Genomic DNA, 27,844 nt, shown 5'->3' with positions numbered 1-27,844 from the left:
CATATGAAAGAAGCATTTGCAAAATCTACATTCAGGACAAAAAATTTCACGAGCTTCACTCACACCACAAAAAAAATAAACCACAAAAAAAAAAAGATAGCAGCACGATACCACACAGAAATGGATAATTTACAATCCTCCCCTTGTCCATTTACCACGATATTAACAACAAAAATCACCCATAATCATACTTTAGTCCATGTTTTGCCTGACACCTCTCCTTTTTTATATCCTTGCCTCTGTTCCTTCGTGGTCATCAATAAATGCTGTGGTTTGGGCCTAACACAACAACAACAAAACAGCCACATGGCTCATGGCTCACTCAACTCTCCCCCCTCCCCCAACACGGTGGGACAAGGAGGACAAAGCCCAACTAGAAGCTCGTGGGTCGAGACAAAGGACAAGGGGGGTTCTTCAGTGATTAAGGTCCCAGGCAAAACAGACTCAAGTTAGGGAAAAATAATAATTTCATTTCACACTAATCACACACACCCAGGACACAGACACACACAGAGCAGGGCTTGCATATGTTACCCCACCCCTCCCTTCTTCCTGGGCCCAAATCCCTTTGTTCCTGGTTTCTCTCCCTCCTTCCCCCCAGCGGCACAGGGGGACAGGGGATGGGGTTTAGAGTCACTTCACAGGCTGGTAGTTCCTGCTGCTCCTTCCTCCTCAGGAACAAGGATTCCTTACAGTCCTGCCCTGCTTCCCCACAGGGTCCCTCCCATGGGAGAGTCCTCCATGAACCTCTCCTTCATGAGTCCTTCCCACGAGGTCCGGAGCTGCTCCAGCCTGGGCTTCCCACAGAGTCACAGGCTGCTTCGGGAACAGCCACCTCCCCTGGCACCGGGGTCTTCCACAGCTGCATGATCCAAGTTCACTGGCAGTAAATTCAAGTCCACTGGCCAAGTTCATCCCTCCTGGCACCTTCAGGGAACGTTCCACCACATTCCTCCATGAGTGCAGGGGGACAGCTGCCATCTTGCCATAAGTTGAAGGGAAAACTTCTTCTTGAGCACCTTCTTCCCCTTCCTCCTCACCAACCACCAGAATCTTCACCCCAGGACTGCCTTTCACCTCTCCAGCTCAGGTCTTCTTTCTTAACTGCTCGCTCTGCTCAGGTGTTATCTCAGTTCTTTCGTACGTTAATGGCAGAGGTGCATCTATTGTCCCTCTAATGGCTCCTTGGCTGGGTTTGGAAACAGGGGGAGCTTCTCAGCTTCTTATTGGAGCCACTCCTGGTGCCTTTCCCCCACTATAAAAAAATCCCACCAAAGCAGACCAGAACAGGGAGTTGCGGTTGGTCAGCCTGAAGAAGAGGAGACTCCCAGGAGGCTTACAGCAACCTTCCAATACCTGAGAGGAGCCTATAAGAAGGCTAGGGCATGTAACAATAGGAAAAGAGGTAATGGTTTTAAGATAGAAAAGGGTAGATTTAGGTCAGATATTAGGAAAAAACTTCTTTAATATGAGGGTGGTGGATAACTGGAACGGGTTGCCTAGTGAGGTGGTGGGGGTCCTATTCCTGGAGACACTCAAAGTCAGGCTTGATGGGGGTTCTGAGCAATCTGTTCTAGTTGGAGATATCCTTGCTTATTGTAGGCGGGCTGGACTAGATGACCTTTATAGGTCCCTTCCAATGCAATACATTCTCTGATTCTATAATGAAAATTAGCTTTTTTTAAGCCTCCAGGTTGAAACTACCTTCTCATTTCTCTACCTCTTAAATCCAATATCACATAAATTTGTCTTACCTGAAGAAAGTTGACTTAAATGCTAGTATCTTATATATCCTGAATATCTGTGTGAATGTTTCCTGGTGAATCAGTAATGGAAGTTGATTTATCATTTATATTTGCACCGGCTGCATCTATCATATATGTGATTCTACTACTATTACAATACTAATGCCACTGTACACTATTTCAAAGAAAAGCCAGAGATCTCTAGTAGATAACAAAATTTTAAATGTTTTTTTTGAAACTCAAACTATTTAAGCTGTAACCTTGCAATTAGTAATTCAGACACCACTTTTAAAACATGCCTTTTTGCCCTAGGCAGTATAAAACCACAGAAATATCTCTGAAATAAAAAGAATTTTGAAAAAGAGTAACATGTAAATTTAAGAAACATTTTAACCTTATTTATAATACACAACATTCCAGTAATCATCTCTTAGTGGTTTATACAGTAAGACAGATGAATATGCTGCTAATACATTATGACATTTTACAAGGTCATAGGTTAGCTTTTATTCTTAAAAGTTTTATGTCTGCTGTTAAATACATTTCCAAAAGTTTATTCTAACCAAAACTTATTTATTTTAAAATTATCTAAAAGAATATTTGCAGAAAAACAGCTAGATACAATCTCACAATAAGCCTGAAAACCATTTTATTTAGTTTTTAAATAAAAGCACAGGAATTCTTTTATGAAATATTCAGTGTTTCTCTCCTACCTGTTATTAAAATTAGTGCAGTAAGTAAGATTTCTACAGCCCAGCTGACAAGGTTCTCGTACATCTGCTAAACAGGTCAACATGGAAACTTCAACTGCATTATACTCACAAAAGCGATCAAATTCTTGCCAGCTCTGTGAATTGCCCCAGCTCGTGCTATAAAGTTTAGTGCAGAGCTCTCTGAAAATAAAATATATGTGAAGAAAATAAAAGAACAGCACACATTCAGATATAGCAGTCTATTCATGTCAGATCAGAACAACTACGCCCACAGTCTTCAACTGTGTTAGCACCCACAGTTTACAAGAGTATCCAAATGTTGTGCTTAAAGCAAATCACCTCACTTCACTGTTTTCTAAGTTTTCCAGTTTTGCTTAAGAATGTTAGAAAATCTTTAAGTCAGACAGATGAAAAGACTTCAGAATATTAAATTGCAATACCCAATAAAAATGTAATATCTGGAAAGCTGAACTAATGACTGTGCTGAGGACTATCCCAGCTAATTTTACCTGTAATAAATGTAGGTTGACATGTTAACTAACAACTTCTAATCCCATCCTTCAACTTCAAATCACATGTTATCCTACTATAGCAATGACTGACAAGCAAAACATATTTCTTCTTTTGCCCTGATGTTTGAAACAGGTGTACTGTTTGTTGCTTGTATTTGAGATGTTTCCTGGTGTCAGCAATACCCAAGCCACTTCGTTCACAGCAATATCCTACACACTACAACTGTTCCCATCCCAACTGAAGGCATGGAACTTCATTGCACTACTCAAGTCTACTGTATATTGAAAACATGACGGAAGGATGGAAGGATCTACTTTTAGACTTCACAGTCAAAGCAAAACCCTAAAAGATTAAGATCAAGTGCTCTATGTTACAATGTTCTAAGAAACAGCATAACTCTAGGGCTCCAATACTAAACTCACTGTAAGATTCCACTTCAGGATCTGTTGTTTTTTTACTGGAAACTTTGATATAAAAGAAAGCAATAGCACAAAAACCAATATTTGCAACTTATTTTCACATACTGATGCATTTAAAATGGAATAATGATCTATTTTTAAAGTGGACAGATAACCACTATAAACTCTAAATGCTCCAATTGCAGTTATTTTCAAGTGTGCAACTGCTGAAAACCTCAAAAAATGTCAGAATAGTTAGCTGGGTTATTTAATTATTAAATAACTTATTTTTATTGACAAAAATCTGCATAGCATCTAGTAAGGAATACTGCTAAGGTTTTAATAAGCTGCAACCAGGTACTTGGGAGTTTGTGCAGTTCATTGTGCCTAGCTCTCATTAGCACCAGGTTAAGGTCTCTTCATCTTTTTGCAATATTGGCCATAATGACCACAAAAAAGGTGTAAGTTTCGTTAACTTAACGTGTCTGCTATAATAAGCTAGTGCTTAATGTGGGAAAAGAGTGATTTATAAAGCAGTACTTTTTGAGATACAAAGTAGATGTTTGATTGAATGTGACACTCATCTGATTACCTTAGCTTTCTTTTTTTTTTTTTTAAGAATTCACAGAACTCTCTATTTGATGTACATAGCAAGATTCGGGCAAACGCCTGATACAAGACAAACTGTGAAGCATTAATTGGAAATTAAGTTAGAGAGATACTGACCTACACGTGGAAGAATTTGCTTTAGAACAGCAATGGAGCTTAGCTCCATCAAGGCCTGTGGAGGGTGGAGGGTGCACAGTGACTCCTGGGTGCACAGACCTTGAACTTTCAAGAAAACATTGCCAAAGTGGATCCTGAGGTAGAGGCATTGTTTTACAGCCTTCTATAAGTCCATCAACAATTTCAAGCTCTGTTTTCATTGACATTAGAATTCTTTTACAAGCAGTCTGACAAGCATAGTCTTCTGCTCTATCACAGCAATACAAACCTATTAAAAATTAGAAATAGTTAATAATCAAGCATACAACAACAAGCAAGATGCACGACATAGAAACCCTCAGAGAAAAAGTGCTATAAGGAGGGTTTTTTCCCCTTCCAAATAAACTCAAATAAGATTGCTTCTTTAAAATGCAAATTCAATCAACTCTGGAAAATAAACATCACCAATATGCAGAATTTAAAATGTAATCAATCACATACAAACAGAAGTTATCATTATATAAATTAATATAATTACAATTATAATACAGAAATACAGTAATACAACTTATACGTGCATACAATTCTCAATAATTTCCAATATCTTTTATAACTTTCACTAAAGAAGCATTTTTTATACTTACTATCTGTAGGGTTTCTCATTGGATATGACTGGGTATAGTTGTTCACACAGTGTATAAGCTGAGGGCTAATTGATGCACAGTAATTTTCAACTGCTTTAATTTGTGATGGACCAGGAGAAGAGTCTGTGCGAAAAATTGCTTGACAATATTCCCGACAATTTGTATGATGACCTGCATAACTGCAACAGACTGACCCCACTGGGGAAAGAAACAAACAACAGAAAGTCTATGTATTCCTGCACAGAGAAATGAAGAAATGTGTATGACTGAACCCCACACAGCTCAAGTTATTATCGTGAAAAAAAAAACACCAAAAAAACAAAACAAAGCAAAAAGATATTTCTCTATGCTCTACTAAAATAATCTGTCTACAGAAAGATCAGAAATATCTGTAACTAATTAAATTACATTTGTTTGTTTGGCTAGAGAAAAATATCCCTAAAGCCCTCCTGAACTCAAGTTCAATCAGCAAGCCATGTGAATTTTATCTTCAGGTATTTTGTTCTTATTTAAGGGAACCAGACTGGTCCTATAAATGAATTATTAGACCAAGATAATAGTAAACAAATAAATACAAGAATAGTATCCTAAAACTCATTAAAAAAAACCACAGATGTTAATGTGATTGACCCATTTTGACATGTTATGAAATATAAAATTATTGAAAAATATTTTTACTATAATTAATTCTGAGACACCGATTTATTTTCATTTTATATAGACAGACATCAGGCAACAAAACACTTGCATGATGCAAGATTTCATAATTTAATTTTGTTACCTAACACTCATCAGAAGGAACAAATGAGCTTCTAAGCAGTCATCAAATAGGACAGAATAAACAAATATGGATACGCAAATTAATAACAGATATAAAATAAATGAGCATCCCAGTCTCCTTATCACTTGAGGAAGAAAATCTATGCATGTGGTTTGTCCCTTTATGGAACTGAATCCATGTGATTTGTGTATATGTAAACCCACAGAATTTCTTACATTTTAGAGAAAAAATAATAGTGATATAAAAGAAAAACAAGAAGATACAAACTATTCATTACATACTTACTTTCATTTCTGTTTATACAACTAAAGAGAGCATTCTGAAATCAAAACAAAAACAGTGTTACATGTCAGAAAACTTCAATTAAATATAATAAAGTGTCCAGTCATTTCTTAGAATAAGCTAGTAAAGATAACTTTTAAATTATTTGTTCCAATTGGATTGGATTAAAACAAAAACAATATATAAAAAACACTGAAAATAGGAAATAAAATAATTGGGAGTCACTTGAATTCTTTGTTCTCTTGTAAAAAAACAGATAAATACTCAAGCAAGTAAACAGGAAGACTTTTCTGCACTAACTTAGAAACAGTATGCTATACTAGAATGTACCAAAATGTTGTTTGTTCTTTTTGCTTTTTAATGACAGTAACTGTAGAGATTCTATGTGAAAAACGTAACTGAACAGATGCATAAACAGAAACAGAAAATCTCAACAAACTAACTCAACAACAGTACACACTAAAAGCTAAAGCATGCTATTAACTCTCTCAAACTGCAGCCCAAAAGTACAGTTTGAGGGACAGCACAGCAAGGCACCAGCAATCTAGGAGGTTACTGGAATGCATTGACAACAATCTCCTTCTCCAAGTGGTAGAGGAACCAGTGAGTAAAGGTGTTCTCGCCAACAAGGATGGGCTGATGGATAACATGAAGCTTAGGGATAGCCTTGGCTGCAGAGACTACAAAATGGTGGAATTCAGGATCCTCAGGGCAACAAGGAAGGTGCACAGAAAGCTAACTACCCTGGATTTCAGGAGAGCCAGCTTGGACCTCTTCAGGGATCTGCTTGGTAGGGTACCATGGGATAAAGCCCTGGAGGAGAGAAGGGCCCAAAAAAGCTGGCCAGTATTTGAGGGTCACCTCCTCCAAGCCCAGGAGCAATGCATCCCAACAAAGAGGAAGGCAGACAAGAATGCCAGGAGATCTGAATGGATGAACAAGTTGCTCCTGGACACAAATAGATGTAAAAAGAAAGTCTGCAGAAGGTGGAAGCAAGGACAGGTAGCCTGGGAGGAGTACAAAGAAATAAGTTGTCCAAGCAGCCAGGGATCACATCAGGAATCTAAAGGCCAAGTAAGAATTACATTGGGACAGGGACATCCAGGGCAACAAGAAAAGCTTCTACAGTTACATCAGTGATAAAAGGAAGACAAGGGAAAATGTGGGCCCTCTCCAGAAGGAAACAGGACACCTGGGCAGAAGTTGCAGAAGGTAAAGAAAGGGACTGGGAAAAGGAATATTGCCCACTGTAGGAGAAGAGCGAGTTTCACACCATCTAAAGAACCTGAAGATGCACAAGTCCATGGGACCTGATGAGATCCATCTATGGCTCTTGAAGGAACTGGCTGATGAAGTTACAAAGCTGCTTTCCATTATATTTGAGAAGATGTGGCAGTGTGGTGAAGTTCCCGCTGACTGGAAAAGGGTAAATATAACTCCCATTTTCAAAGAGGGGAAAAAAGGAAGGACCAGGGAACTGCAGGCCAGTCTCACCTCTGTGCCTGGCAAGATTATGGAGCAGATCCTCCTGAAGGCTCTGCTCAGACACATGGAAAATGTGGAGATGATTGGTGGCAACCAACATGACTTTACCAAGGGCAAATCATGCCTGAAAAAATTTGGTGGCCTTTTATGATGGAGTCACAGCACTGGTGGACAAGAGGAGAGCAACTGATGTCATCTACCTGGACCTATGCAAAGCATTTGACACTGTCCAGCAAGACATCCTGGTCTCAAAATTGGAAAGATATGGATTCGATGGATGGACCATTCTGTGGATAAGGAATTGGCTAGATGGTCGCACTCAAAAGAATTGTTGTCAATGTCTATGTCCAAGTGGAGAAAAGTGATGAGTGGTGTTTCTCAGGGTGGAGAATGGATTGGGAGCAGCCTGAGGAGAAAGGCTTCGGAATCTTGGTTGACAAGAAGCTCAACATGAGTCGGCAATGTGCGCTCACAGCCCAGAAAGCCAACAGTGGCTTGGGCTGCACCAGATCTGTGGCCAGCAGGTCAAGGGAGGTCATTATCCCCCTCTACTCTGCTCTTGTGAGACCCCAGCTGTGTCCAGTTCTGGAACCCCCAACACAGGAAGTGTCCAGAGTAAGTCCAGAGGCGGGGGGGTTGGAACTAGATGATTTTTAAGGTCCTTTCTAACCCAAACCATTCCATGATTCTGTAATATACAACATATTAAATGATAGAAGAGGAACACATACACACTGCTGTTTTGCTTCAGGGGACTCTAATCCGTAGAGCAATACTGTATATAAGCTTTCTGGAACCCCATGAAAAGATGATGTCATGAGGCTGAAATTCCAAAATGTAGTTGCCAATTATTAAGAACTTTAAATTCATATGATTGTGAAAAAGAAGAGAAATCTGACCCCCCTCCACACCTGACCTCCACACTTGTCAGAACACCAGATTGTAAAAAGTGATGAAAATACATTAACATTGTGACAAAACACAATTGCCATCTTCATGAAGTTCCTGATATCCTTGATTTCCCCATCACCCATCATTAAACAAATCTGTATTTCACACACAGTATCTAGAGAAGAAAACAGGAGCACCATCACATTGATTCACAATTATAATGTGGGACTAATACCTAGTTTCAGTAGAGCAAAATACCCCACCTGCTACTAACCCTACATAAGAAAAGGAAGAGACCTCAAAATGCAGACATAACTAAAGCTCAGTAGTTGACTAGTTTCTTCATCTATGTTAATAACTAGTATTCACTGCATTGCAGAGAAGTAGGTATTCCCAAAAATCTTTGGGGTATTTTTGTGAAAACATGTATTGCTGCAAAAAGATGGAAATGTTAAATTTTTTAAGTGAAGAACTTAGAAATGTTTTAGGAATCATCTTGATGTTCTTAGTTTTGTCTCAGATAATTGTTTAGAGTGCAGCAATAACTTTTCCAAGTCATACTGTCTACTTGTTGTCTTCTTAGAGGACACGACTCCAGGAATCTACGTTGTCAGTATCTTTATTTTCCCCCTACAGCTTAGGTACGATTACAGAGAAAATCAACTATCAATGTGACCAAACCTCCCAGTGGCAACCTCACAAAAATACCAGCAACTACAACATCTGAATGCTGTGCACTTCCTCTCAAGCAGTTTACTCATGTTCAATTATGTTGAACAGGGAAGAGTAAATACAGAACATACCCTTGTTCACAGGAAAGGCACTAACAGGCAGTCTCATCTCCACCAGCTTCAGTATATAACCCACACTTTCTGCACCATTGCCCTACCTACTCACCTTCAGAGACAACTGAAATCCTGACACCAGAATCAGTAAATATTATAAAGTCCTAATGTCTTTCTTCATTGGAGTGCTACTCAGTAAGCACATGCAGAACTAGAGAACCAGAGAATTCTACAATACCACTTTTCCCCCTTTTTTTGCCTCATGAAAGTTTTTTAAGGACCAGAGTAAAAACATTATTCTTTTTAAAATGTTGTTCTTAATTTTCATAGCTTTCTTCACAATCCTCTTTTCTGTTGTTCATTTAAGAGAACTTCAGAACACAGATTAGCTCTGTGTGAAATACTATTCAAATGAATTAGCATTGCTGCATAGACAGTTCTGATGAAAATCTAGAGAGCCAAAAGAATTATTTACTGTACCAAAAGATGAAAGACCCATATTTTAATTTAAATTTGATCAGCCTCCAGCCTTGATGTTTGTTTGTATCATGCCACTGATTTTATTTTATGTTGTAATTTAAACTACAAGTTCCAACTAGCCCATTACTCTTTATGCAATGTAAATCATAGTGCCACAATCACGCTTTCTACAGTCTCACAATTATCTTTTGGATAATATATTTTTGGATAGTGAAGTATATTAACAGTCAAACACAAGATTTTAAAGAGGACAGTCCCAATACTGTAAATTAAGTGAGCAGCATCACTTTCTCCTACTTAGAATTAGAAATTAATTTAAACCATGGGTAGACCATGGCAAAAGTGGCATTGAAATAATGACCCTAAGAAAGTAAACATAAATCTAACTATGTTAGTTTCCTATGAACATCAGCTACTTATAGTTTCATTGATCACAAATAAAAGCACAGGTCTACTGAGAACATCTCACATAAAAATTCAAAAGCCTGCCTTACATAAATCAACATTAAAACCTTGAAAAGCAACAATCTATACATTTATTTTGATTCTAATATCCTCGACCAAATTTTAGATCTTTTCTTCCAAGAGCACAGATATTGCATAACTCCTCTGAGACTGAGAATAAAGTTGCAGTAACATTCCTCGCTCTAGCATCAAGTTTTCATCTGATTCACTTGAGATTTTCTCTCTTTACTACCCACAAAATAAATCCTATTTGTCACCTATTCATCTGTGTAATGTGGATGAGGGACACATGTCCTAATGGAAAAAGAACATGTAGGCAAAATCACCATTCTGCACCTGTAAAGACCTGATTCATACTGTTGCCTAAAGGCTCATGTAATTTTTATAGTACCATGCATCTTTCCCCACGGATGCCAGACAATGTTTATCAGAAAGTCATTGTTTCAATGTGGTCACTTGGTTTCTTTGGGACCTTCCGTGGATGAAAAAAGAAACAACTGTCAGCTAGAACTGCCACATACAACATCACTCTGACCCAAAACTGACTGTCCTCAAAAGATGCTGAAATAAGACTTCTCCATACACGCTCTGTATCAAGAACGTGGCATACAAACCAGCTAGGTAGAAAGCAACACTGTAACTCTGTAACTTATATTAATTAATGTACTGGGACAGTAGGGACTCCTGAAGAGGCTGAAGTCTGTCTGTCATGGTTATACTTAAGTACTTGGCCACACTGTTAGCACAAATGATAGTTAGAATCATAAACAGTAATAGCGACAGCAATTGTCAAGTTATTTAAAAGTTGAATGTTACAAAAAAACTATTAAAAAGCAGTTCAGAGATAATACTCTCAGTGGCCTGGTTACATGAGATTTCAGTTTATAACTACACACAAAACAAGAGAAGGATGTTGAGAAGATTATGGTATCTACAAGCATTCCTCCTCTAAAGAAGGACTCAAGTTGAGACAAAATTATATTCTTAAAGCAGTTTGACATAGGCTGGATGCCCTAACCAGATAATAAATAATCTTCTTTCTGTACCTTGGGACCGTAGTTCCACAGACTATAATAATGCTTGTATTTCTGATAAAAGGGGGTAGGTAGTCTTACTTTTCTTTTCCACCTTGTTTTAAAACTCTTCTCTCCCTGTTCCCAGTTGTATAGCCTTGTGCATGCCTTTATACCAGATCTGGCACCAAAAATCTTCTCATTACCTGATTTTTCTCGGTAACCCTGCTCAAAACTGCTTTTCCTCAACTCCTAGGAATTTACATCAGAGATTTCAACATGTATAATACTAAGTTAGAACTGAACACAGCCATCTTTTAGAGATCATCTTTTAGAAGGGTGTGCCAGGTGTCAGGGCAGGTAAGGAGAAGTATATTTTTCTGGTTAGCCATGGGAGGGAATGCATATGGAGAAAGGGCAGTTGCAGGAAGGAACGAGGAACTTAAGCAGTACTGAGTTGTTAAAGCAATTCACATATTTCATGGAACTGTAATGCCTGTAGCCACCACAGACTACAGTGCTAGTTAGGGTGCTGACTTTGCTCTTTGTATAGGTCTGGATAATAATTCAGTTTCCCAGAACGTAAAGTTAGACATATGGGGAGTGTATACAAACATGAGAGAATCTTAATTTTTTTTTTTAAATAGTGTGTAGTCACCTGCTTGTAAATAAAGCTTATAAGAGTGTTAGACAGCCAGTCTGACTTGAATTACTAACAATAACTTAATTATAAAATGCAGGGTTAATGCCAATCTCTAGTAGATTAGCACTCATATTTAAGAATTTCTGCCTGCTCAAGCTTCCTTTTGCATCTGCTATGAACTGTCAGAAGAGACAGACAGAGAAAACAAAGTAAAGCGGTGGTATATGTAAGGAAAACCAACCCAAACCATGAAAACCAAAAGCGTATAAAGGGATGTTCTCTTTAAAGAAAGAACTAGATCATCAAGATCTGGGAAAATTAGGATAAAAAGGCAATACTGTGTACATACACAGAGTCTGATGCTACATTTTTGACTTGTGAAAAAATGTAAAATGAAGTGTTAAATGGTGTTAAGGAAACTGAAAAAAGCAACTGAAGTTTATCCGGCAGAGAACATTGTCCAGTCTTCCTCACCAGAATCTCCTTGAAGATTTTAGCCAGTACTGCAGGACCTAACTGGTTTCGCTCTTTTTGGAGCTCATCAGCTGCAGGTAACGGCTGCAAAACAAAATGAGTGCACAAAACCACAAACGGAGCAGAACACTGTGCTAAAGGAAGAAATCTTCTGCATTGTAAGGCATGCTTTTGTATTCTAAGCACGTTTTTCCTGAATGGCTGTCTCTTGTGTCTTGAATGAAAAGTGGCAGCAAAGCTGTTCTTTCACACCAGAAATTAAGAATATTGTGCTAAACCCTGAAGATTACTTTCCTCCCCCAAAATTGTCACAGTATCTGTATTCTATTAATTCCAGCAAAAAATAACTCTAGTTCTGTGGTCTTGGACAATGTAACCATGTTAAATATTTGAATATAGATCCTATCCAATTAAGACCAGTTTAATTTAGAAGTATTACCTATAGTTAACAAATACTCTAGGAAACAAAATGCTTCACTCTGCAAGAACAGCAGCGAAAGTCCTGTTAATCTCTCATCGACTTCACTGAATCTTTGAATTTATCAACAGATGGCAAAATCTGAAGGTAACATACTAAGGTTTAGTGGAGTCAGCTGAAGTTTCAAATTATGGTGCACATTTGTAAAGAAACTTAAAAACTTCCACGAACTAGTAAGTAAGGCTAAGATTTTCCTCAATTATGTAAAAAAGTAAAGAACAACACAATCAGTGGAACTTAAAATTTTGGCAAGATCATTGATTGTTTTATCAACCTTCTTTGAAAAGAAGAGATCAGAGACAAAAAACACCAGCAGATAAGAAGATAATATTAGCTACAATATGTAGTATATGGTCAGAGTGCACCCTGAATTCGTTAAGTAGAACTTCCAGAGGCCAAACAACATCATATGCCTCAGGAGTTCATTAAAGCTTTTCTGGAACCTGTTCCTAAATGATGTCCTAAACAGCTCCTTGAGTTATAATCTATTGTCTTTGAGTAATTTCCACAAACAATTAGGTAAGAGCTAAAAACTGCTGACGGCATTTTTCAGAAGGGGTAATTATTAGCCAGCATTCACCTCAGCATGAAGTGGGATCATATGACCCCAGAAGATAAAACAAGCCAACACTGTAGCACAATGTATAGCTTTCTGAATCACTAGAGCATGTGATGTAGGGACTGCATTTGAAGTTTCTGTGTTTAAAAACTGTCAGGAAACAAACTCAGATTAAGTGACACAGTGGTAAAATCTGTGAGAGCAAACCCACCTTCAAACCATCCAGGGACATCAAAAGTGTTTGTAAAAAGTGCTTATTGTGTGTCAAAAATAGTTTTAAGAGCAGAATAAAATAACTGGCAACATTCCCAATTCTATTCTGACTGCATGGCAGATGTTAATAGTTCTCAGCTGCAGAAAAGCTTTCATAATGCAAATTAACTAGAAAAGTTTGAATGTTTTATTTAGTGCACATGAAATAAGAATCGGAGTTCTTATGTGCAGAGGTGAGCTCACAGTATGCAGTGTAGATATTCCAGAGCTGTAACCTTAATGGAAATTTTAGTACTACTCTTTCCATGCACTGATGAAACAAAAACAATCTTAAATGCAGTAATAAAGCCTTTATAGCTTATTTCAAGCTTTATAAACTATTACCAGTTATTTCTCCAAGCATGTATTCCATGAAGTCTTTTCAAAAGAAAGAACCTCAACTTTACACAAAGTTTTTAAAAAAAGGAAAATAAAAAAATCCTACATAAAATCCATACACTTCTTTTTTCTTCTTCCTTTGACTACTACCTACCTTCTTTTTAGAGGAAGATGAACAGGATAGCAGAAAGCTGGAACAAGTATTGAAAGATAAAAGAGTTGAGATTCATAGTATTAGAGAAAAAAAGGAGATGACAAAATAAGTACCTGAGAAGCAGAAGATGGGAAAAATGAGTACCAGAATAAAATCTTTCAAAAGAAGGCAAATGAAGTACAATTCAACAACACTCCAAAAAATACTCAGCGAGCTGTGTTACATTTTTGTATGCAGTGCCACCTGAAAACAAACAGGACACACAATCTTCAATGCACTAATAAAAAATTAATAGCTTATTAAAACATGATTAATTTCTAAAATGTGTAAAATCTTCAAATTAGAAGAATCACAGTTTTCATAAATATTTATAGTAAACATAAACTGGAATGTATGATCAGCAGAAAAAGCATCTGCAATTGATCTTTTGAAAAGTTGGCACAATGGTAAACTGATTCTGCTACTGTACAACCTGAGACTCTGCTTAGCAACTTCAAACTTTGTGACACGTCCTGCTTGGAGTTAGGTTTCTTTTCACTGCTCTGAACTCCACGTCCTACCCCTGATGACTTATCACACTCTTCATGCTTACTAATTAGTGGGAAGCTGAAGGGTAACTCAAGAAGCTGCTTCCCTAATCTCAAAAGATTACAGGTAAATACTATGCACAGTTCAGTAAACTACTGTAAGTAGCTTGTGAAAATCCTCTGGAAGATCCTTATGATGTCAGTACGTAAGAAAGCTAGGAAAGCTGGTAAGCTATGATAGTGTTACAAAAAGGGAATTATACTTTTATATTCTTAATTCAGCTAGTTTTTATTCACATGTCATGTACCTATATATTCAATACTCCAGTAACAGACTTGTGAGCTGATGAACAAGCATATGATCTATATTGTTCACTAATTCTCAAACTGGATTCTCATTTTAGTGAAGCATTGATTCTTAAACACAAAGGCAAACACGCTATTTATACCATTTATTGCATTTCTGTTATTCACAGGTTCATTCTGATCTTATGTCAACTCTTTCAGTTTTAACTAACCACTCCCTTCCCAGTTGTTTAGTTTCTTGCCCAGCCAACCCAACAGAGTACAAAGTATGGTACTGGTCACAGACACAGAAGCTACTTACAGACTAGACAGAGAGCAGGATACATTCACCAGGATTTTTATTTTTATTTTTTAAAAGGAAAAAGAAAAGTAGGGTGTGGAAAAGTGCAGCTTCCCTCCACAAGTATTTTTTGGAATCTCCTATCTTTGGCAAAACTTTGTTGAATTGTGTATAACTGATGGGTCTTCTGAGAGTATTCTAAGTAATATTTTCATTAGCACTTGTAAGCACCATAGGCAAACCCACTGTCATACAAAATTATGTAATAACTGAAGATCTACCGTGTCAGATAGTCAATTTCTGTCCCTAAACCAGTATCTGTATCTACTTCTCCCAGTGTTCATGAAAAAACTCCCTTTCCTTCTTCACCAACTAGGAGGCTGATTCCTTTTCCCATAATTTTTCTCCCTCTCCTCTTTCAGTGTTGCACAGTTAGAGAGAGTTAATGTTTTCTGTAAAACTGCAAGATCACTCTTACATAAGAGGGACCTACTTTCCAGAATTCCAGATAAAAACTGGAAAAAGAAGAACTATAAAAACTAAGATGACTATTGCAATTTTGTAGTCATTCTTTAATCTCTTACCTTTCCTCTCCCGTTCTCCTTCAACCCATATTGGCCAACCTCCTACAGCAGTGCAGAAATCCAGAAAAAAGAAGGAAACAGAACAGCATAATAGAGGAGAAGCTTACAGATGTTGACAGTATAGCATATCATAGCAAAAGAGGAGACAGGACTACTTATAATGAAAATTCATTTTTAAGAGAACAAGCTATGGTAACTTCAACAGTTATGTGTCTAGGAAAATACACTGTAAAAGGAGCAGAGAGAAAAAAAACCCCACAACCAAGCAGAACATAATGTTTCCTGGACAAACAGGAAACCTGTTCACTTCTGCCCAAATCAAGAGAAAAATTGCCTGATGTCCTGTACTGTTGATTATGAGCAGAATTTATGGAGGACTATCTAATTCAGGGCAGCAGGAAATGCAAGGGTGGAGGAGGAATCTGGCTTCTAATTAAGAAACAGATTGAAGGAAGTCCTAGCAGAATAGCATTTCTAAAAACTGTGTTAAAAAGAATATAGGTAAATTTCTGAAAATATCTTGATGGCTACTTTTAAAAGCAGAACAGTAAAAATAATTGCAAGCATTAGTAGTTTCACTGATGTTACAGAAAATCATTAATTTGAAATTATTTACATCAGGATAGGATACTTAAAAGGTTATTCTCTCCTGAGCCTATTTCTTTAGGTCACTTTTAAGCTGACTCTCCCACTGTAGAAGCCAAAATGTTTCTGATGGAATGAATACTCACAATGAATGCTGACTTTCATTAGAACTCCTACAAAACAAACTTTTTTGGAACCCATGTCTCTATTCTGAAAGTTTCATCTTTTTAATTCAAATTAAAATACATGCAAGTCTAAAACCAGACAAGCCCATTTTACAGAAAATTATTATACTTTTACAAAAACTGTAGAGAGAGGTAATTTACATTTGGATGAAAGTGAATATATCCAGAAATATGACTATAAGACGACTGGACTTTCCCTCTTCTATAGGATACTTCTTACAGAATTTATGACAGAAGTGATTTTCAGTAAGATATATCCACACACATACACATACCTCGTACTCTTTCCTGCAGACCTTTAAAACATCATTCTTTACAGATGCCTGAAAGACAGATAAATTTCTCCATTTGTAGTAGAAAATAAGAAAATCTTGTTGAAAAATTAAGATTATTCTACCTTTCTACTAATGGGAAAACCATGGATTAATGATCTATTTAAATGGGTTTTTTTAAGACCCTAAAGAATCTTTGCTAAGCTTTAAGAAAAAAAAGCAGAAACTATAACTGTCAGTACTACATTTAATTAAAAACCAAAAGCCTTGTATTTCTGCACTAAATTGGCTGAAAACACACAAAGCAACTTTTTTTTTCATTCAAGGTTTACCAGAATACAGGGAACATGAGGAAATGGAAGAACTTGAGAATAAAAATCTCCCCATTTTGCATGCTCAGTACCATTTTTCTGCCACTTCACCTTCTCCTCCCTCTTGTATGTACAGTCCTCCAGTTCCTACTGTCGAACTGAGTTGCAGAAATTCTCCCTTCAAACTGCTAATCAGCTTCTTATGTAGAGTACCTCTTGCTTCTTTTTCATATGATGTTCAAAATTATTATTACTACTAACATTAGTTATTTCCCCCCTGCAGTAATTTAAAATCCCTGTTTAACATATGACCTTGTATGTATCATATAATCTTCTTAAAAATGCCTTCGAAAACTCAAGTTACAAGCACAAAAATTAAAATCCAAGTATTTCTCATTATCCCTAAAGTTTGGCAAGTATTTGTATTTTAGCTGAACAGAAAATTGAAGTATATCAGAGTCAGCTAAAGTACAAACCATAGCCAAGATGCTGAGCCAGCAGAGTCTGCAATCAAACAATACATTTGGAGACTTTGAGAGTAATGAGAAATGATGTAACAATAATAATATTAAGTTAACAGAATTGCATAGGACACTGCAATAAATTGAAGTGTTTTTATCAGGTCTGGAGAACACCTTGAACATTTGAAAACTTCACTAAAAAATACATTTGGAAATAGATATATTTGTCATATTTTCAGAAGACAAGAAGTACCCATGTATGTTTACTCACTCCACGCCTTTTCTCTACATTACTCATTTTGTGTACTTACTGCTCAGCTCTTGCCAAATAGTTCTAACTACATGCTTTAGCATATTATTATTTTTTTTTTTTGCATAACAACAACTTGTAGTAGGCTGCTGGTACAAGATTAAAATTACTCAGGTAAAATGCAAGATACTACAATCTTAAGTACATCGGTGCTCCAAAACTGAGTTACAAGTTGACTCTGAAGATGTTTTTTAAAAAAATAAATCACAAAATGCTTTACAGATGTGTAATATAGAGGTCATTGCTAAATTTATGTATTATGCTTAAAATTGCCACTTGACAAATATAGTGACACAGTAAAACCCGAAACAACTGTTTTCCATCTGATGAACAAAAACCTCTTAGAAGAGGCCTAAAAATCATTACAAAAACATTACACTGAAAAGACAGAGCTTAGAAACAGCCACACATTGTCTTCCATGCAGCATTATTTTAAAATAACAATTTTGATGTAGAGATTGCGACCAAAAGAACCCCAAAATAATAACAAATATACCCCCCCCAAAACACAGGTTTTTTTGTTTGGTTTGGTTTTTTTTAAACTACATTTTCATCTCATACTTTTAAACTTAGAATTCGCTTAGAAACCATGAATGATGTGTTTTGGTTTTTGGAAACTGGTTGCTGGCATTTATCACCAGTAGCACTTACTGGGAATTACCTAGTCATTATTATGCAATTTTAAAGAGAGTTTACATGATAATTTGCTTTTGATGTAAAAAATGTATTAAGCCTGAACTTCATAAACAGTAACATATATAAATGAATTCAACATGGCACCATTTAACATTAACCACATAATAATAATTAGAAAGCCTTACCTGTTTACATACTTGTCGACATTCCACAGCAATAGCTAGCTCACAGCAACCTAAACCAACCCACCCATCAGACTTCTTCAAAACTCCTTTGAAAATAAGACGACAGTACATATTACAGTAGAAAGAGAAACAGTGTTATCATTCTCCCTTCTCTCCCTATGAGTTACTTTTCAAATTTTATAATCTTGTTCTCGTTGAAGAAATCTATTTACAGACTACATTTTTATTAGAATTTATTAAGTCATTCCAGACCAACTTTTAGCAAGAAAGGAGCAAATCTATGCCTTAATAAATGCTGCACTTGGCAATTATGAAGTACCTTCTACACACTGAGCTCAAAGATGCTTTATGCAAACTGTTTTAAATGTTTTATAATTTTATTTATCTGAAATATAAGCCAACAGACACCAACAGGGAAAAAAAAGCCTCATTAAAATTAACTCCTACAAACACATCCTCTTGTTGGTTCCAACAGCACACTTTTTCTACTAATTTTATCAATGCAGAATATAATTCTTAACTTTTTCTTCAAGCTTCCTGAACCATCACTTTCCAAGGCACGCAGCTCCGCTACAGGCTTGCACTGGGTTTTCACGGTGGTGAGGGAAGGACAGCTCCTCGGAGGGCTGCTGGGGAGGCCTGGCGCAGCCCACCCCCCGCTCCCACACAAGGCAGCTCAGGAGAGCGCCAGTGGCCGGGCATGGCGCAGCAGTCGGCACGGGAGGGCCCTCCGAGTGGGCGCTGCACTCTGCTGGTAGGTCCACAGCCTAGGGAAGTGCTCGGGTCTCTGGCAATACGGTGGGCACACACCTCAGAGCCAAAACAAGTGTCACTACAGAGGAAACCTCTGAGTTGGCTGAAGCATCCACCCAGACTGAACTGGCAATGAAGGAGACTTAGTGCAGGTAATATGTTGCAGGGAGAATAAAGACTATCCTCCTGGTCAAAAGGCGAGTACCTGCACAAGGTGTGCACGCTGTAATGATCACTTGTCATCATGTGATGACCACTTCAGGTGGCTGAACTGCAAGGAACAGTTAAAGGGCTCCACAGTATTAGTGGGTCTGAGATAGAGATTGACAGGCAGTTCTAGAACCATGTCCCTGTAGGGGACACCACTGAGAATGAGGTACCCTGGAGACTCACAAAAGCAGGACTCGGCTTCAACCTCCACCTTCCAGAATCACTATAAAACCAGATATGAAGCCTTAACTCCTATGGAAACCAATCAGCAAGAGCTGCAAGGAGCACACAATGAACACCATAAAAAGAAATGACGAGTGCTTGTAGACGGTGACTGTTAAAAGGCAGTGAGGTGCCCATCTGCCAAGCCAACAGAGAGTCAGGAGAAGTCTGCTGCATGGAGCCAAGATCAGAGATGCTGCCAAGAGGATGTGAAAGCTTGTAAAGAGCACAGACTATTACCACTATTACTCTTTCACGTGGGCATGAATGACATCTGAAGCCCAAACCTGGGCAAAATCAAGAAAGACTGGGGATATATTGGTGCCCACGTTACCTTTTCCTCGGTTTTACCAGTTGGAGGATTGGGGGCAGAAAGGTACAGATGCATAATATGTATTAATTCCTGGTTACATGGATAGTGTCGTCACAAGGGTTTTGGCTTTTTTGGCTTTTTGATGATGAGACCTTCTACAAGGACTATAGCCTGCTAGGGAGGGATAGGTTCCCCCAGTGTAAAAGAGGCAGGAGAATCTTTCGAAGCAGGCTGGCCAGATTGGTGAGGCATGCTTAAAACTGAAGGACTTGGGGGGTGGGTTCCAAAACAGCAATGCTTGTGCCACCACAACCAACTGCAGAATAAGCCAGGGCAATCAGAGCAGTGAAAAATGTTCCTTAGTTGCCTTCCTAAATACAAATCAAAAGACCAACCACTTGAAGTGTATGTACACTAATGCATGCAGTCTGGGAAACAAACAGGAGGAACTGGAGCTCTGTGCCCAGTTAGAAAGTTATGATATGGTAGGAATAACTGAAACATAGTGGGACGACAACTCACATGGTGGATTAGCTATCGTGGAAGTGCCCAAAACCAGTCACATAGGAATTAGGACTTCTCCTCACAAAGAAGTGGTAGAACCATCAGCCCAACTGAAGTGCATCCACATTAATGCACACAGCATTGGCAACAAACGAGAAGCTGGAGGCCATTGTGCAGCAAGAAAACATTATCTGATGAGTCATATGACTGGAGGGCTGCAATCAACAAAGGGAAAGGCAAGGAAGGAGAGGTTGTGGGGTGGCCCTGTATGTTAGGGACTGGTATTAATGCCTACAACTTAATAGTGACAAGAGGGCTGAGTGCTTATGGGTAAAAATCAGGGGAAAGACCAACAAAGCAGAGAGATTGATGGGAGCCTGTTACAGACCACCCAACCAGGATGAAGAGACATAAAATATTCTATAGGCATCTGAGAGCAGTCTCTTCATCACTTGCCCTTTTTCTCATAGGAACTTCAACTTCCCAGATGTCTGCTGGAAACAATACATCAGAGAGGGAACAGTCCTGGAGGTTCCTAGAGTGTGTGGAGAATAACTTCCTGACACAGCTGGTGGGGCAGCCAACTAGGGAAGGTGTCCTGCTGGACCCGCTGTTTGTCAACAGAGATGGGCTTGTGGAGGATGTGATGGTTGGAGGTCATCTTGGGCACAGTGATCACAAAACAATAAAGTTCTCTATTCTTGGAGAAGTAAGGAGGGTGAACAGAACTGCCACCTTGGACTTCTGATGGGCAGACTTGGACCTGTTTCAGAAACCGGTTGACAGAGTCCCTTGGAAGGCAGTCCTGACGGACAAAAGAGACCAGGAAGGCTGGACACTCTTCAAGAAGGAAGTCTTAAAAGATGGAGGAGTAGACCATCCCCCAGTGCCAAAAGATGAGCTGGTGGGAAAGAAGACTGGCCTGGCTGAATAGATAGATTTGGTTGCAACTCAAGGAAAAAAGGAGTTTGTGGCCTTTGGAAAAAGGTACAGGCCACTCAGGGGGACATCAAAGATGTCATGAGGCTACTCAGGGACAAAATTAGAAGGGCCAAACCCCAATTTAAAACTAATCTGGCTGCAGCTGTCCATCCCCTGAGCTGGAAGACAGGGATGGGGAGTAGACTGAAGCCCCCATAATCCAAGAGATGGTTAGTGACCTGCTGTACCTCTTAGACATACACAAGTCTATGGGGCCAGATATGATACACCCAAGGGTATTGAGGGAGCTGGCAGAAGTGCTCACCAAGCTACTTTTCATAATCCTACCAGCAGTCCTGGCTAATCAGCGAGATCCCAGGAAACTGGGAATTGGCAAATGTGACCCCATCTACAAGAGGGGCTGGAAGGAGAATCCAGGGAACTACAGGCCTGTCAGTCTGACTTTGGTGCCAGGAAAGGTTTATGGAGCAGATCATCCTGAATGGCATTACACAGCATTGGCAGGACAACCAGGTGATCAGGCCCAGGCAGCATGGACTTATGAAAGGCAGGTCCTGCTTGATGAACTCATCTCTGTCTATAACAAAGTAACCAACTTAGTGATGAGGGAAAGGCTGCAGATGTCATTTACCTGGACCTCAGTAAAGCCTTTGACACTGTTTCTCACAGCACTCTCCTAGAGAAACTGGCTACATATGGCCTAGACCAGTGTACTCTTCACTGGATAAAAAACTGGGAAGCTGGCCAGCCCAAAGAGTTGTAGTGAATGGAGTTTAATCCAGCAGGTGGCTGGTCACACGTAGTGTCCCCCAGGACTCAGTGTTGGGGCCACTTCTGTTTACTATCTTTATCAATGATCTGGATAAGGGGACTGAGTGCATCCTCAGACAGTTTGCAGATGACATCAAATTGGGTGGGAGTGTTGATCTGCCTGAGCATAGACAGGCACTGCAGAGGGGGCTGACAGGCTGGCCTGATGTGCTGAGGTCAATTGTATGAGGTTCAACAAGGCCAAGCGTCAGGTCCTGCATTTGGGTCACAACAACTCCTTGCAACAATGCAGGCTTGAGGAAGAGTGGCTGGAAATCTGCCCAGAGGAAAAGAACCTGGGGGTGCTGGTCAACAGCTGGCTAAGTATGAGCCAGTAGCATGCCCAGGTGGCCAGTGGCATCCTGGCTTGTATGAGAAATAGTGTGGCCAGCAAGACAAGGAAAGTGGTTGTCCCCCTGTACTCAGCACTGGTGAGGCTGCACCTCAAGTATTGTGTACAGTTCTGGGCACCTCACTACAAGAAAGACACTGAGGTGCTGGAGTGAGTACAGGGAAGGGCAACACAGCTGATGAAGGGTCTGGAGAACAAGTCCTGTGAGAAGTGGCTGAAGGAACTGGGGTTAAGCTACGGCACTCCCTCTGTAGTTTATCTCCCCCAGTATCATGGTTTTATAACCAGAATTACCTCCAATAAAATTTTCCCATCTCCCTATCTCTCTTTCTCCATTTATTTCACTATTCCCATTGTGCTCATTTCTTACCGTGCTTACATAGAAAAGCAAATTGCTGTCCTATGTTGTTTCATTCTCTTAATCTAGTCACAAATACAGATTTTCTGATGTTTTCAGGACATCATAAATGTTGTTTTGTCAAACAACTTAAAAGATAAAAATAATTAGAGAAGGTCTAACTTATGTGGCTTTGGCAAATTTGTTGCACTCTTTTTTTTTTCATAGGGCAGGAGGTAGCATTATTTAGCTCAAATGAGCCACTCATTTCTGTCATGAGTATTTAAAAAATAAAGCAGTATTTTAGGACATGCACAAATTATATCCTTTACATAGTAAAATAATCAACCACTTAATAAAATGCTCTTAAGCCTAATACAAATGCATATTCAGAAAAATCACATGGAATGTCCAGCTTTAAAAAAAAAAAGTGAAAGAGCCAGGACTGGTATCAGTGAGCTTAAAATCAAATGCTAAGAAAATACTGGGAAAAAAGCCATTAAAAATGATTACAATCAATGGATAACAATCACCAGTAGGCATTTTTCATTAATAAAATTGCCTTTAAAATACATTTTGTTGGCTTTAACAACACAGACGGCATAGAAAGTCTAATCAGCATCAGTTTTTCATGACATTCTGATGGGCAAATAAAGAGAACCAGTATTAAATGTATAAAGGAGAAACAAAATGTTCAGTTACATTAACATATTTCCCCAGCAAATTAAAATATTAATTTCATTTACCTTACATTAATTACATTTATTGAAATGCAAATTAAAATCTTAATGCTTGACACAAGTAAGGCACAGGATTGCATAGTGGATGGAGGGAGCAGAGAGGCAAAGGTCAAGAACAGCTTTTGGTTACAACTTGCATTTGTCAGTTTCAAGTGGCCATGCACTATTTGAGATGGTTCAGACCTCCTGGAAGCACTATAAGCCAGTGATTTAACAGTCTTTTTGGAAACCATCCAAATCCTCTTTACATCTATTCAGAGTATTGGCTCACCTTTCGATTTCAAACTAGTTCAGAGCAGCTGTGAAGGCCACAAACAGCTCACCTTCCACTTCCACAGCTGGGGAATGGAATTAGTTTTTCAGATATTTAGCCTCTTTTTGAAAGTGTTAGAGATGGCTGTTGTGCACAAGTCACTAGTTCGTAATCAATGTTCAACAACTTGGAATTGCATGCATTATTTTAAACTTATTCCAAAAGTAATTGCATGTCTACAGAGAAGTCATACACATATGTTTAACTACATATGTAAAGTTAATTGTCAAATCAACTACCCACTACATTGTATTTCAGGCCTAACATGAAGTAGCAGTTATTTCTGCTTAACTTTCATACACAGACTCCTTTCAGTAAATTGGTAGAGTATTTATTAGTAGGATTGCTATTTTAAGGTATATGTAATCTGAAAAACATAAAAGAAATATAATGTGCAATATGAAAACAAGATTTCCAGAAATCTTTGCTGCAATAACCACCTATATAAAGGAGAAACACATAATAAATCCAGCTGTACAGCTTTAGGGGAACTGTGTAGTCACCAGTGAATCCCTACTGAATAATCAAGCATCCATGTTTTGTGCAATACAGAGCCTGTGGTTTTTACGTGTACTACTGGAACTGAACTGTACTAGAAGAATGAAGCAAGCTACAAATACATGCCAAATTAATAGTGCTGATAAGTTTCAGTCTTATATTTTCTTGGCAAGTGCCTTTCTCCCTTGGATATTTACAAGTAGCAGACAAACTTACAGAGAAAAAATTGATGTCACATCTTCAAAGAACATGGAACTTCAACTTTATCTCAGGAACTTGTAAATTAATTTTGTAGTCAAGGTAATTAAAGTGCATGCATTTCTAGATGAAAATACACCTTCAGTGTATCACAATTAATTTGAATTAATAGTTATGATTATTCATCAAATTAACTGAATGAAGCACAACATATATCCCTGAACTATAAAAGGTCATCTAGTTGTGTAACCCAGGCTGTTGTCACAGAATCACAGAATGTTAGGAGTTGGAAGGGACCTCAAAAGATCACCTAGTCCAACCCGCCTCACAGAGCAGAATCCCCTAGAGTAGGTCACACAGGAACATGTTCAGGTGGGTTTCGAATGTCTCCAGACAAGGAAAACTCCACACCCTCTCTGGGAAGCCTGTTCCAGTGCTCTGTCAATCTCACAGTGAAAAAGTTTTTCCTTATGTTTGTGAGGAACCTCCTATGCTCCAGCTTGCACCCACTGCTCCTAGTCCTATCACTGGACATCACTGAGAAGGGCCTGGCTCCATTGTCCTGACACTGATGCTTTACGTATTAGAAAATATTGAGGTCATCCCTCAGTCTCCTCCAAGCTAAAGAGACCCAGCTCCCTCAGCCTTTCTTCATAAGGGAGATGATCCACTCCCTTAATCATCTTTGTGGCTCTCCACTGGACTCTTTCAAGCAGTTCCCTGTGCTTCTTGAACTGAGGGGCCCAGAACTGGACACAATATTCCAGATGAAGCCTCACCAAGGCAGAATAGAGGGAGAGGAGAACCTCCCTTGACCTACTAACCACACCCTTTCTAGTACACCCCAGGATGCCATTGGCCTTCTTAGCCACAAGGGCACATTGCTGGCTCATGGTCATCCTCCTGTCCACCAGGACCCCCAGGTCCCTTTCCCTTATGCTGCTCTCCAGCAGGTCAGCCCCCAACCTGTACTGGTACATGGGGTTGTTCTTTCCCAGATGCAAGACTCTACACTTGCCCTTGTTGAATTTCATCAAGTTTCTCCCTGCCCAACTCTCCAGCCTGTCCAGGTCTCGCTGAATGGCAGCACAGCCTTCTGGTGTGTCAGCCACTCCTCCCAGCTTGGTGTCATCAGCAAACTTGCTGGCAGGGCACTCCGTTCCCTCATCCAGGTCATTGATGAGTATATTGAATAGTACTTGTCCCGGTACTGACCCTTGAGGGACTCCACTAGATACAGGCCTCCAACTAGACTATGTCCCATTGACCACAACTGCTGGTTTTCTTTCCTTCAATCAGTTCAGAATCCACCTGTGGGACAACAGCACACAGACCCATTTGTTGAATTTAACAAAAGGAATGCAGTCCTGCCAGTCTGCCTAATGCCCCTCCCCCACAGGGGGACTGTCTTGCAAAAGACAGCAGGCTAAATCACTGTGATTCTTACATTGGATAAGGATTAGGGGCAGAAGGAATAGACCACTGTGTCAGCCAAGGTATCTCTGGTGCCTTGTTCATGAATCTTGACTGAAAACTTGACTGGCAATTAGCACAACTTTTGGAACAGGATGAAGATTCTGTGTCCTGTGGTTGTAGCAATAAGCCAAAACAATGGAAACAAATATACCAGAGAAATAGGCATAAAGAAGAACACCGCTAATTTTCCCCTCCCTTCTCTTAATTAGTAAGTAATATGAACCTGGGAAGGTACCAGTCAGAAAATTAAGTACAACGTAGTCCCATTTCATCAATTAGTATAAATTAGTCTTAGAATCCTGTTTCTTGGGAGGAAGAGATCAACAGCTATTCGGACAGGTTGATGGGCTTGAATCCTCTCTTCTCCCCCAAAAAGGGACATATCTTGGTAAGACTTGGATGTTTTTATTTTGTCTTTACTATCTTCACCTCAAATCTAAGCAGCTAGTGAATTTATCAATGGCTATCCAGAACCAGCTATAACTGTCACATCAATGAATCATCTTAACTTTGCTTTTAAACTGTCTCAGTGAAAGTCTTCGTTAGGGCTCTGAGGTTGGCAAAGTGCTTTAGTGAAAGTCCTTTTTGGTGGGACTCTGAAGTGGCAACTTTGCAAAGCTGTCTCAGTGATAGTCCTCTTTGGGACTCTGAGGCAAACATTGCTCTTTTTATACAACACCACCACGCTTCCTCAGCTCACCTGCTGGGAGACAGTGTCAAATGATTTCCTGAAGTGAAGATTAACCACATCCACTGCACTAACATCATCTATCCACATGGTCATGTCCTCATAAAAGGCTATCAAGTTGGTGAAACACAACTTCCCCTTGGTAAAACCATGTTGGCTGCTCCTAATGACCCTCTTATCCTTGATATGCCGAGAGACAGCGCCAAGGATAAGTTGTTCCATCACCTTTCCAGGGATGGAGGTGAGGCTGACCAGTCTATAGTTACCCGGGTCCTCCTTGTTACCCCTTTGGAAGACTGGAATGACATTTGCTTTCCTCCAGTCCTGAGGCAGCTCTCCTGTTGCCCGTGACTTACCACAGATGATGGAGAGTGGCCTAGCAGTGAGTTCCATCAGCACCTGCAGGTGCATCCCATCAGGTACCCATGGATTTATGGATATCCAGATTGCTTAATTAACCCAGTCCTCATCAACCAAGGCAAACTCCTCCTTTAGGAGTCAGGAGTTTAGTCAGGAAGGCCCCTGACTTCCCCTGGGGCCCCTGATGACATTCTCCAGCAGTACAGACTGAGACAAAGAAGGCATTCAGTAGCTCTGCCTTCTTTGTATCCTCTGTCACCAGGGCATCCACCTCATTCAGCAATGGGCCTATATTGCCTCTGGTGTTATTTATATCTGTAATGTATTTCAATAAGCCCCTTCTGTTGTCCTTGGCCTCTCTTGCAAGGTTTAATTCCAAGAAAGCCTTAGCTTTCCTAGTTGTCTCCCTACATCCTCTGACAACAGTCTTATATTCCTCCCACGTAACCAGCCCCGCCTTCCATGATCTATAAACTCTCTTCTTCCACTTAAGTTTGCCCAGCAGTTCCCTCTTTAACCATGCGGCTGTCCTGGCTCCACTTCCTAATCTCCTACCCACTGGGATGCTCTGATCTTGAGCTTGGAAGAAGTGGCCCTTGAACGTTAAGCAACTACATTGGGCCCCTTTACCTTCTAGTACCCTGTACCATGGGATTTCCCCTAGCACAAGATCCTGAGCTCCACCAT

General features: G+C 39.3%; 1 protein-coding gene across 3 annotated transcripts in view; it reads right to left on the bottom strand.

Moving 5' to 3' along the window:
- The window catches only part of RECK (reversion inducing cysteine rich protein with kazal motifs), a 71,653-nt gene that overhangs the window by 27,330 nt on the left and 16,479 nt on the right, over positions 1–27,844 (bottom strand). Inside the window, exons 5-13 of one of the 3 annotated variants that reach the window (XM_051612821.1) lie at positions 18,442–18,527; positions 16,542–16,589; positions 15,497–15,538; positions 15,402–15,442; positions 13,800–13,836; positions 5,785–5,818; positions 4,719–4,916; positions 4,096–4,363; positions 2,459–2,638 (exon numbers count right to left, since the gene is read on the bottom strand). In XM_051612821.1, the coding sequence (XP_051468781.1) occupies positions 2,459–2,638; positions 4,096–4,363; positions 4,719–4,916; positions 5,785–5,818; positions 13,800–13,836; positions 15,402–15,442; positions 15,497–15,538; positions 16,542–16,589; positions 18,442–18,527 (934 nt within the window). The remainder of the gene's footprint in view (positions 1–2,458; positions 2,639–4,095; positions 4,364–4,718; positions 4,917–5,784; positions 5,819–13,799; positions 13,837–15,401; positions 15,443–15,496; positions 15,539–16,541; positions 16,590–18,441; positions 18,528–27,844) is intronic. The other 2 variants (XM_051612819.1, XM_051612820.1) reach the window with 2 other exon arrangements.

The sequence above is a fragment of the Apus apus genome, chromosome 2, assembly GCF_020740795.1.
Source record: "Apus apus isolate bApuApu2 chromosome 2, bApuApu2.pri.cur, whole genome shotgun sequence".
Lineage (NCBI taxonomy): Eukaryota > Metazoa > Chordata > Aves > Apodiformes > Apodidae > Apus > Apus apus.
The sequence above is the reverse complement of the archived record's forward strand: the minus strand, read 5'-3'. Positions and strand labels throughout refer to the sequence as shown.